The sequence below is a fragment of the Pectinophora gossypiella genome, chromosome 20, assembly GCF_024362695.1.
Source record: "Pectinophora gossypiella chromosome 20, ilPecGoss1.1, whole genome shotgun sequence".
Classification (NCBI taxonomy): domain Eukaryota; kingdom Metazoa; phylum Arthropoda; class Insecta; order Lepidoptera; family Gelechiidae; genus Pectinophora; species Pectinophora gossypiella.
In genome coordinates, this window is record NC_065423.1 from 9391686 (window position 1) to 9404315 (window position 12630).

The window sequence follows — 12630 nt, forward strand, 5'->3', positions numbered from 1 at the left end:
GATTCAAGTCTAAACTATGGGGGGAGGGGGTTTTACACCTTGCCATTCTATACGTAGTATTATTCCTTATTCTATGCCATAAGGTTGTCTGGTCTGGATGGTCGTTTTGATTTGATAGGTACTACGTAAAATGACGATTCATTTAACGAAAAATTATAACCATAGAAACTAACATCTGGAAGTCATTGGATTTAGAACTAGTATTGTTGCAAGTAGTAGTAAAATCCATGATGGACCGGAAAACGCGTATGTGACACGGGTTGGAATCCCAGCTCAGAAGAATCCCATTTCATGAGTTTGAATTCATGTTCACGGTCCACAGAGACATGTTTACGGTCTCTGTGGTCTAGTGGTTGAGCGTTGGACTCACGATCCGGAGGCCCCGGGTTCGAATCCCGGTGGGGACATATCATAAAAATCACTTTGGGATCCCTAGTTTGGTTAGGACATTTCAGGCTGATCACCTGATTGTCCGAAAGTAAAATGATCCGTGCTTCGGAAGGCACGTTAAACCGTTGGTCCCGGTTACTATTTACTGATGTAAGTGAGTAATCGTTACGTGAGCCATGTCAGGGGCCTTTGGCGGCTCAATCATAACCCTGACACCAGGGTTGATGAGGCTGGTATTCCACCTCACAACCCACACGTAAAGAAGAATTCATTTTAAAAAAAATACTTAGTACTTTAACTATCGACTTTAACTTGCACCTAACGGGTGGCCATTTGCGCACACCCGCCACCCGTCACTCAACGCGCAAAAAGACTGCGCTTGCACATCTAACGCCATTTTAGATCTTATCTCCTTGTAATAAGGGCAGTAGTGGTAACGATAATACGGACATGTCTGCCACACGGCATAATGTCATATGTCAGGGCGCGAAGTTAATTGCGAATAAATAATTGATACCTCCATTTATAAATACGAAGAGGTTACTGACACTTTAAAACGTAACAGACATTTCGCTAATTATTTATTTTATTAAGCCTTAAGTAACACTAGTATAAATGCAATGTCCTGCAAAATTGCACAAGCAATTTGACTGTAGAATCGGAGTCGCACTAAGACATGGTTAAATTACAAAAATAAAGAAATAGGTACCTGCTAAATTAAATCTAATAAATATGTTTTTAACTTATTTTTAAATATTTTTGGCTCATTTTTAATGTTCAATTAATTAAGAGACAATAGGGATCACCCTAGGGTAAAAAATAAATTATGAGTACGGTATTTGACTGGGGCAAAGATGAATTATAAATATAAAATGCTAATCTAGAAAAAGCCAGTCTGAGATGATCAAAAATTAATGCCATTTTACATTACGACATAGTTCAATTTTTGTTTATGAATTAAGTATTAAAGTAAAAAAAAAAACAATGAGTACGACGTTCGACCACTTTTATTGATGACGTCACAGGACAGTATTTCCATGCAAACTGCAAAGAAAACTTTCGTTTTGACGTTTCGTAAAAAGTATCTCATTTGACTAGGTTGTCAAGTAGCCTATCGTGTGAAGTTTGACATGGGCGATAGGATGATTGATCATCAACATACGGGACATCACGTGCATCTTAGGACTTCGTGTCAAAAGTAGCTGCAACCCTTCTGTCCATCCCGTAAGGGATTACAGGTCTGAGCTCAAGTACTTGCAACACTTCAATCACGAATTGACATATTAGCGCCAAAAAAACGGCGTAACATTTTTGCAACCATAAAATGTTGACGTATGCACATTTTAACATCAATGCAAAACAAATGACGTCAGAGACAGGTCATTTCCCCCGTGTATGTCTAATTTAGTAAACACTAAAACTATAGATAAAGGTCGTTGACCCACTTAGTGTATGTATACCTAATTTGTTATCAATTTAGCTGCAATTACGACGCATTAGCCCAACTCAAGGATGTTGTGGCGTTGAACAGTTTCCTAGCGTATGAAACACGCTATTTACAAGTCTGGTAAACTATGTAGACAGGACATATTTTTTTGTAGGATGTTTGGACATTTACTTGGCCGGACAAATGTGGACATAGTGGACAAGCAACATGATACACGTTGCCTAAATTAAAAATTTTAAAATAACATTGAGACTTTAAATGCTTACAATATTTTTACAATTAAAATTAATTCCTTATAAATAAGTAACTACCAAAGCTTCGTTTTATCGACTATGCAAACTTTTGCTAAAAATCAGGTCAGCCATTTTGAAATTTGATTCCAACATAAAATGGCCGCCACGTACACTACATTCCAAGAAAATAAACCACTTATGTCATCGTTCTTTGCCTGTCTCTATTCAAATGTCTCGTGTCTGCTTACAAAGCGGTCTGTCTGTCTGATTGTCCCGTTCATTCCGTCTGGTCTAGACATTTCTATTCAATGCATTTGAGGCCTGGACATCTATAATTACAAGCTAACAATGAACTCACGCACAAGCCTCTATTTTATAGGCTACACGCTTTTTTGACATGTCTCGAGTTTTATTTGTCGAGTTTTTACATACATACAAACAATTGATCATGTCAAGCACGTAAAGTACTTGAAATAGTTTTCCAATTACAGTAACTACTCAAGAATAAAATATAATAAAATCTACCTGCAAGGATAAAAAATAAAAAAGGAGGGAAAGTAATAATCGACGTCATATTATGTAATTTGTCACCATAAATATATAAATACCAAAGATAGTTGTTATAACGCAATAATTGCGTAAAAAATAAGCCAATCGACAAACGTATAAAAATATGAGGTTATTACGTTAATTACGGTATGGCAAGCCAGCACAAGTATAGTTTACTAAGTTTTATTATCTGTTCTATACATAATGATAAATAGCAAATTACATATTAGCACTATAGATGCGAATAACTACGCAATAAATATGATGAAACTATGTTGTCTATCTGTTACAAAGATGCAAATGGCGCTCGTTAACATAAGGGAACCAAAGTTTATTGGGATTATTTTTTATAAATAAAAACGAAAATGGAGACTTAATATTATTTCCTACGTTGATTTATTTATTGTGGATATCCATAGTTTATACGGAGAACAAAAAATTTGCGAAACCTTTCATCACGATGACAAATGGAATTCCAAAGAATGTGATATGCTATCGAAATGACAAAACCGCATAATTAGGATGTAAATAAAATAATTGTCATAAATGCAAAGTATTGTCGAGTAGTTTTCATTTGTTCTATAGAACTGACGTTACTGGGATAAATAGGAAGAAACATTTCTCAAGTTTTCCATTGAACTATCAATATCTTGCTTTCTCAAATAGTTCTATAGAACAAGATAACAAGACTTCTTAGTGATTTGATCAACTGGCCACTTGAAATGATTTACCTATTACTTCTACCTCTTAATGACTTTAATAACTACGGGTGGTATTAATAAACTAATCTCAGATTTGAGACTGCCCTCAAGATCATGTCAATTTGACAATTCTTATATAAAAACAGAGACTTGAGATTGATCTTGCGGGCAATCGCAGTTGAGTTTAGTTTATTAATACCACCCTTATTATGTACGTAGAACTATTTGGAAAAAAATATTCCCAATTTCTAATAATGAGTGAATCAGGATGGAGACGCTTGTACGTGGTTCTGTGGAAAAGAATAAGAAAAAAATTGTCTAATTTTGTCCTAATGACGACAATTCTATAGAACAAATGGGAACTACCCAGTTGTCGGTGGCGAGCCTTTATATGGGAGTCCTATCTCCAGCAGTGGAACAAATTAAAGAAAAGGTTAACGCGTCGCGTCTTATAGGGAAGTCAAGGAATTGGTCTTTGATAGACTGGAACGGAAAATGCTACACCGACAAGAGCGTGGCTCTTAAATTGATGATGATGATCCCCAGCAGTGGATGATTTCTGGCTGATGATGGTCAAAACCGATGATAAATAAAAGTCACGCCGCACATCATAAATATAACATTCTGCTACTCCTGGATATTCTAAGGTAATTGACTCATTCTGAAGCACTTATGAGATTATCTATGGAAACTCTAAGCTTTATGGCAATAGTAAAACTGCTTATTGGGAAATAATAAGACGCGATTGGTGAAGGTTTAGTATTTAACAGCACAAGCAAGGCTACCTACCTATTATGTTGTAAATACATAAAGCTTAAAATTTTCCATCATTCGCCAACCGTCTATTTTGTTACTCAGCTTTGAAACCACACTATAATGCATCTAGGAAGCAAGAGAAGTGTGTCAGGATCGAAGCAAATGGAATTCTATAGTCTCTGCTTACCCCGGTGGGAAATAGGCGTGAGTTTATGTATGTATGTGTATAATGCATCTAAGCCGGCCAAAATAAGGGTGTCCCGAAAATTGTCGCTTTGTTGCAGCACTGCATCCGTGTGACATGGGCGACATATTTGATGGCGCCCCTCTTCTTCTATCGTGTTGTGTGGTGAATTACCAACTTCATCAACCCTGGTGTCAGGGTTATTATAAACCAGATGAAATGAATTTTACATACCATAACATATAAACATATCTAAGATCGCGCCTATACTTCCATTGGAGTAGGCAGAGACCACGGAACTCCACTCATGGCAGATTTGACTCTGATGAAGAAGTTAATGAACTTGCTAAAGAATCATAGGAATAAGAGGCCTTTGGCTTTATTCTATGACTAAATTATGACCCAGAGGTAGCGCCCGTATTAGTATTTTTTATGGATTTCATACTAAATTCCCACTGAGCCACTGTATGCAAAAAAATACAACTAATAATGAATGAATATATAGGAAGCAAGAGGAGTATGGGAATTCCATAATCTGCTATGTATGTGTATTAAAATTTTCAAATTCTTACACTCGTGCGAATCGCCTCACATTCAATGTCTAGGCATTGGACGCAAACCGGTAATTCAGACCGAAACTGGCGATCGGTTCACTATCGAAGACCGTTAATCGAGCGGCACTAGCCGGTATTTCGAATTGGGGAACGGCCCGACCGGTAAACGGTGACGCAGTGGCGCATTCTGCTCCCACACTCACTAGCATGGTCGATTTATCCAAAAAAATATCGAATACATTTGAATTTGGAATGATTTGAAAATATTGATTCAGCAACCTATCCGTCTGCTGACTTTTATGTGTATGTGAGTGTGTGTGTCGTGTACTAGGTATCAAAATAAAATATGAAATTCAGATTACTAAATAAGACAGATCTAAAACTAACGAAAAACATTTCCTTTCTTTTATTTCACTTATTTATGATTCTATGAATTTTAATCAAGAAAAAGGTAATAATAAGTCCGACATTTTACGACGTCTTTCTATGACGTCACAGTGTGCTTTTACATACAAGTCCATTGTAATTTCGTGTTTGACGTTTAGTAAAAAGTAACTGATTTGACTAGTACTTAATTGGAAACTAGCCTTTTATTTAGTTTTCAAACTAAATAGACCTTTCTATTTGATTTCATATACTAGTAAGATATTTACACCAATTACACCGCACGGCTTTGAAATAGACTACTCTGGGGCTCTGGGGGCCATCGCTTCAGACAGAGTATTGCGGGACGGAAGGCGAGAGAGAAACCACTGTCCTATTATTCCCTAAAAAAGTAGCATGGAGAATGCTACACCGACAAGACCGTGGCTCTTAAATGAGTGATGATGATCAATCCCTAACACAGAACACGTAAAGTGACATAACCCTAGACCATATTCGTCTAATAACCTCCATCTTTTCCGAAGTCGGTAAAAAACTATCCTTAAAAAAATATGTATAGTAAAAACATCGATCCAACTGACCTGTGCATCGACTGTGTCCGTTGAGTATACTGCGCCATGAGCCCCCAAGGTGCGCACGCATGGCTGTTAGGCGCGCATGCCGCCACCGCGCGCCGTTAGCTACGCGCCATATGCGCCCGCGCACAACACAACACTCACACAACGACACTGCACACACTGCACCGACAACCTGCAACCAAGGAACAAGGGTTAGAAATGGCTTCAGTTGGTCTAAGTCAGCCTAGAGCCTACAACTATTAACCTTAAGTACACCTCGGAATCCGCGCTTCGGAGGGCACGTTAAGCCGTTTGTCCCGGCTATTAGCCGTAAAAACACCTCCACCAACCCGCAGTGGAGCAGCGTGGTGGAGTATGCTCCATATCCTCTCCGGTTGATTGAGGGGAGGCCTGTGCCCAGCAGTGGGACGTATATAGGCTGTTTATGTGTACACCTCGGAATCTTCATACAAAACACCTCCTTTACACATTGACGTCATTGTACACGCGCATATGTGTGTGTGACGTCTGCGTCCATACGATTGAAGACTAAAGTAAAACCAAGGGGGTGAGGTAAACCTAGCTCAGCCGCTGGTGGAGAGCGGAGAGTTGCCGTTCCATACGTAGTATTATTCTACATCTCATGGCAAAGGGCTAATCCGTAATGACCTGGTCGAAGAACGCATGATTTACATCTTAGTGTCCCGGGTTCGAATCCCGACTCGGCCTCTGAACCACTGAAGTCCACTTTTGTGAGTTTAAATCATTTTATTTAAACGTGACTTATTGCCGCAGATGGCATTAACTACTTGGCCGGACAAATGGGGAGCGCTGACGGCTCTCACCCGGTACAACGTTTAACACAACAGGCCTGAGGGTGCCCAGTTGGGCGCGAACCTCGGCTCAGGGCGGCATCGTCTGAGAGGAAAAATATTTGAAGGAACTAATCGACCCTAGGGGGTCGATAACGCTGATTGAGGGAAATCGTCGACCACGCCGGCGGGGTCGGTATCCGGGTCCTGAAGTGTTTGGTGTCGCGAGCTGGGCTGCCTCTATGGCTAGAGTAATCGGGTCGTCGGGATCGTATATTACGTCCTTCGAGTTTGAATAGATGTTTCGATCAAAAATTAATGCTATGACGTGGTTCGTTAATGGCGGATCTGTTTCCGGTTAATGGCAATAGGCCCGTCCCATATTACATGAGCGTTAAGCTGACGAGGCTGTTGAGGAGCTCGGTGGCGCAGCGGTAAACGCGCTCGGTCTGCGATTGTTGAAGTTAAGCAACTTTCGCAAAGGCCGGTCATAGGATGGGTGACCACAAAAAAGTTTTCATCTCGAGCTCCTCCGTGCTTCGGAAGGCACGTTAAGCCGTTGGTCCCGGCTGCATTAGCAGTCGTTAATAACCACCAATCCGCACTGGGCCCGCGTGGTGGTTTAAGACTCGATCTTCCTATCCAACCATAGGGAAGGCCCGTGCCCCAGCAGTGGGGACGTTAATGGGCTGATGATGAAGCTGACGAGGCGTGGGTGTCGAGGATACAGACGTGATGCTCTATGTCGTTCCCATTTAAAGCATGATACGCCTCAGATTCCACTGTTTCGCATACCATCTTTCATCTACTACTGGGGGGTTAGAATGGCCACATCTAAGCAATTCATCTAAGAAAGCAATATTGCAATTTGACATTGACGCATATAAAAGTAAGTGCGCAATGCAAACAAATGTTAAATAGTAATATTGTTCTCTTAGATGAATTGCTTCGATGTGGCCATTTTAACCCCCCCTGATCTTAATGCAGTTCAGCACAATTAGTGATTATATTTCAATAAGATAACATTTTACAATAGTGTCAATGCGCGGTGAGAATTAGATCTGCGAAAGTTCGTTAGCATAGCCTTCTTATCGTGTGGGTTGTGATGTGGAATACCAACTTCCATCAGTAAGTAATAACCGGGACTAACGGCTTAACGTGCCTTCCGTAGCACGGATCATCTTACTTTCGGACAATCAGGTGATCAGCCTGTATTGTCCTAACCAATGTAAGGATCCCACCGGGTTAGCGTAATGATATTAGGTCGATCGATACTTTTCTATCTTTATTTATTTAGATATGCTGGTAAACTTTTGCTAGTTCACAAGTTGTTGTCCCTTAAAATGCTAGAAACTTATTCTTTGACAGTAAATTAATTCTTAGTTTTCTCATCAGAGCAACTCTGTGTTAGAACTTAAGCCTAAAGGTAAGCCGTAGTCGAGTTTGATGGGTTTCTTACAACTTTGTTATCAAAGTTTCTTAGGAGAATAAAAACGTATTTTTATTGAGACTGGAAAACACGTTGCGGGAAGTGCCTAAAGACCTTTGCCTTTAGGCTGTGGAACTAAGTAGTCCCTAATACTAATTAAAAAAAAAGGATGAATTCAAGTCCGTCTTCTTTTAATCCATATTATCCCGTGCTGGGATACAGGCCTCAAACAACAGATTTCCACTCCTCACTATCTTTTGCAGCTTGCTCCCATGACATGCCTAGAATTTTTAGATCTCGGTCACGTCAGCCAGCAGGAACTTATTTCTAGCCTAACCCTTAAATGAGCGAATGAAATGAACAAAAAGATAATGCGTTTTGTGTTTCCTGAGTGAATTTTAAGCTTAAAATGCATTAAGGAATCAATTTAAGTCGTAATAGTTTTAATTGGAGCAATTTTTACAGTCTTTCAATACTTTTCAAATGAGCATAGGTGGGGAATACTGGGCACCCTCAGGCCTGTTGTCTTAAACGTTGTACCGGGTGAGAGCCTTCAGCGCTCCCCATTTGTCCGGCCAAGTAGTTAATGCCATCTGCGGCAAATCTACAATAAGTCACGTCAAAAAAAAAAAAAGGTGGGGAATATGGAGATAAGACTAACGAACTACCACAGAAGTATTTTAAAATGGTTTAGCTTGAAATTCCTACCTCACACGTGGGTGATCCGATCATTATAGAAGTATGAACGCGTGATATCGAAGTACGAACGAATTATAAACGAAATCTTACGCACATACCTACCAATTACAGCATTATGTAGCCTTTGTTGGTTTGAATAGTTCTGGCGTAATACAACATGAAAATCTCGTCGACCCTAGATGAAAATTTTTTACAGTAAAATTAAAAATTCGCTTGGCAGAATGTGATCTCATGAGTTTGATGCAAAAAATACCTTTTTAAAATATCACTGGCAGGGAATTGTAACTTGTGTTTATTTTATGAAGAAAATGTTTTTAATTTTCGAACGATTTCTTTTTAGTTTTTACTCATCATTACATTTTCAGATAGAAAGGAGAAAGTGATTAAAAGTGAGGTTATTAATTAGAAATACCTATTTTGTACTCGATTTGAATTTAAATTCACTTATTAGTCACCTATTTATTTCACACAGTTTTGCTACCGTTTTATAATAGTTTTATAGAGACAACGGTAAAATCGTAAGTAGGTAACTGCACATTTGTAAATTCATTTGTTTCTCGTTAAAGGTAGGTTCTACATTAGTCAGTATTACAGAATTCTATGGAATGTACCTATCTCAGACTATTTGACACTTGTTTTATTTTTAGGTGTCTTTTTTATGGATTTAATCCGTAATTTTGGCAGTGTCATTTTAAAATGGTAGGTACTATTTTTAAATAAGGTAGAGGATTTAAGAGATCGAGAAACAGGTCCTATTTGTTTAAACGTAATATTATTTTTGTGGATTAATGTTAGATATAGTTAGTAGGTACCTATTGAAAGATTGTGGATTTGCATCTGCCGTTTGCCGCGGATGTTTGTAGGCCTACGGCTTGGGACCGCGGCTGGCCGGTTAGTTTTATGGATGGATGCGGATGCATCATGCGATCTATTTTAGCACTAGTGTCTGGCCAAAGGGCGCGACCGAAATACCGACGCGATCGTCGCCATCGTCGCGCCGTGATAACCTTATCTCCACTTACATAATTCTTTTCCCTGCACGTGCATCCACCATAACACGGCTGAGCCGTTTACATAACCCATAAAACCAAGTTACAGTCTTAAACCACGGCCGCAATCGTTTTGCGCAGTTAGATAAAACTAGAAACCGATTTTGATGACGACATAGGAAAAGTAGGGGCGAGTTGAATGACACTTTCTAAACACAAAAACTACTTCCTAACACACTCCTAATAATTCCATATCTGTTTTGTATGGAATAAATGCACTTTTTCCTTACCTTTTAGCCAAAAACTGACTTGGAAGCTCCCAACGGTACTTAGCACGCACGAACACGCAACTTGCACAAGATTATCACAATTTATACAAAAACTAATTGTTTTACACCACTAACTACGTTTCCATAGGTAACACAAGACGTTTTAAGATACCCTGACACGTTTTGAGTTTTCGAAAAGTCCATTGAACTGTTTAGGTTGAAATTTACGTCCAGCGAAATTATAAGTACGGAATGGCAACGCTGTATAGACGTCGTGAGTTGACGTCGTGCGGCGCTAGGCGGCGCTTTCGGCGGAGGGGGGCGGGGCCGAGCGGGACGCGGACGGAGAACGCGTGCGAGCGGGACGGTGCCTCCACAGCACGGACGCCGCGCCGACGCCACGTTGCAAAGAATGTTTTGCACGCTATGCCGTATGGGATCCTATGTGGATACTTCGATTGTTTAGATGGCGAAGACTTCAGCTAATGGTAGCAAGAACTGTGGTGACTGGTGACCTTTTCAGCGTATCTCGTCACCGCGGGTGGCGATAACGCGAGGTCGTCGGTCGAGCGGGCGACGTTGCCAGCTCGCTTCGGTATTTGAGCCGGAGCCCACGTTTCGGATTACGAAAGTACGGCGAAATCCCCGTGGCCCTTTGATACTATACCTGCCTAGCCTGTGAAGTTAGTCCTAGACACGCACTGCCATGTGGTGATAAACATAACTGTCTACATAACTGCGGATGAAAGTTCCCTCGTACATAAACATGCTGCGTAGGTAGGTAGCTATATTGTAGGCAAGAGTTGGTACAAAACTGCAAAATGAGAAGTTATTACGATGTCTCTAGTTCCCTGTGGCATCGTTCCAGATTTCACATTTTTTGCAATATAGGGCACTTTAGGGACAAATTGTGGAGTTTCAATGCCACAGCCAGATTTTTTACGTGCTTACCACTTTCGAAAATGAATCATTGACTTTAAAAAAGTACCTACCTATTTCGCATTTCGAAATGCCATATCTCAAATATTATAATTTCTAAGTAGGCAGGTAAGTAGATTCAAGTATCTACATAAGTACTCGTTCCATGTATGCATATTGCATAGTAGGTAGATATATCTTCACGGTTCATTTCTTACGGGTTAGACACATCATTATACTATATGACTATAGAACTATTTTAAGCACAGAATAGGTACCTACGACTCTACGAGTAGGTACCTCCATACTAGGTGCTTAATTGAACTCAAATCACATGACAAAAATATAAACGTATAGCCATATCTTCCATTTTCAAGCCACGTTTAATAGCTATAATAAGCTTGATCTTGTTCTTAAAAGTATAATATCGTAACGTAATGTATAAATCTATATTTTTTTTTCTCTCGAATATCTATATGAAACCTACAAGTTTCTTAAAGGTAGGTAATTTCAGCATCTTCTAAATCCTCTTCATAGTTCATTCATTCATACATTAATGTTACAAAAAAATAATGTTTTTTTTTTCAGTCTTGCTGAAACTGAAGTGTATTAATAAATGCTATTTATTTAGAATTTAGAAGACACTTGGCAGCCGTCCATTCAAATTAATTACATCTCTTGTTTACAATTCGCCGCATGATTGTTATTTCCAACGTTACGAATCATCTTTTTGTTTATAGACAAACATAAACATTGATTTGCGTTTCAATAATATAGGGTGCTCTGTACCAACTTCATGTTTTATAGTAATAAAACCTAAAAATCAACCACAAAAATAGGCTAGTTTCCAACTAGCTAACTAGTTTCCAAGTAGCTGATTTGACAGCTACTTTTTACTAAACGTCAAAACACGATACTACTATGGAATTTGTATGAAAAAGCAACTTGAGACGTCATAGAAAAACGTGACAAAATGTCACGTTATTACATGTTTTTTTATTAAAATTAATAAAAGAGGTTAAATAGAATAAAGAAGACGTTTTTTGACACGTTTAGATCTGTCTTTATTTAATAGTAGAATTTCATAATTGATCTTTGACCTAGGAAACTACCCAGTTATAACTTAAAATGAAATCTGGTAGATGTCTGCTGGTATCGACACCAAAACGACCTTAAACTTAAACAAACTGGCGAACTATAATTGAACAACTCTCAATAACAACTTAAACATGATGTTCTGTTGAATGAGATGTACTACGCAGGTACCTACCTACATTATACATAATATCGAACGCAGTCGTTTCAATAGGTATTTGTGTATGTATGACTGCGTTGTGCCGCGCCTTCGATACGCTGCTAATTCATATAGCCCTATATGCAGTTATGTATTATGAATACACTTTTGTGTTACAAAGTGATTTTCCATTCCCGGGAATGTTCCCAAAGTGGGAATATTCCTGTTGTAAACATTCTTTAATAGTGATGACATTGGCTGCTTTTCTTTTTCAAATTGTTATTTCTTGTACTCTGATCTAATTTGCCTACAAGTTAGGTAATCTTTCTACATCTCTTTTTACATCACTTTTGCGCCTTTTTACTGCCGGGAAATTCCCAAAGTGGGAACATTTCTGGGAACGGCGCATTATTGTAATCAAACAATGACACTGGGTCCCTTCACTAGTATTCTAACACGTGACAATCAATCTTCAACTTATCAGTATCGTTCGTTATCTTGTCAGTGTAGTGTAGTATTTTCCAG

The 12630-nt window shown here is 39.1% G+C and overlaps 1 protein-coding gene across 1 annotated transcript in view; it reads right to left on the reverse strand.

Annotated features, from left to right (window-relative positions):
- Positions 1 to 10256, reverse strand: part of LOC126376193 (titin) — a 167808-nt gene extending 157552 nt beyond the window's left edge. Inside the window, exons 1-2 of the mRNA XM_050023428.1 lie at positions 9975 to 10256; positions 5780 to 5948 (exon numbers count right to left, since the gene is read on the reverse strand). Of these exons, the coding sequence (XP_049879385.1) occupies positions 5780 to 5817 (38 nt within the window). The 5' untranslated portion in view covers positions 5818 to 5948; positions 9975 to 10256. The remainder of the gene's footprint in view (positions 1 to 5779; positions 5949 to 9974) is intronic.
- Positions 10257 to 12630: the final 2374 nt, after the last annotated feature.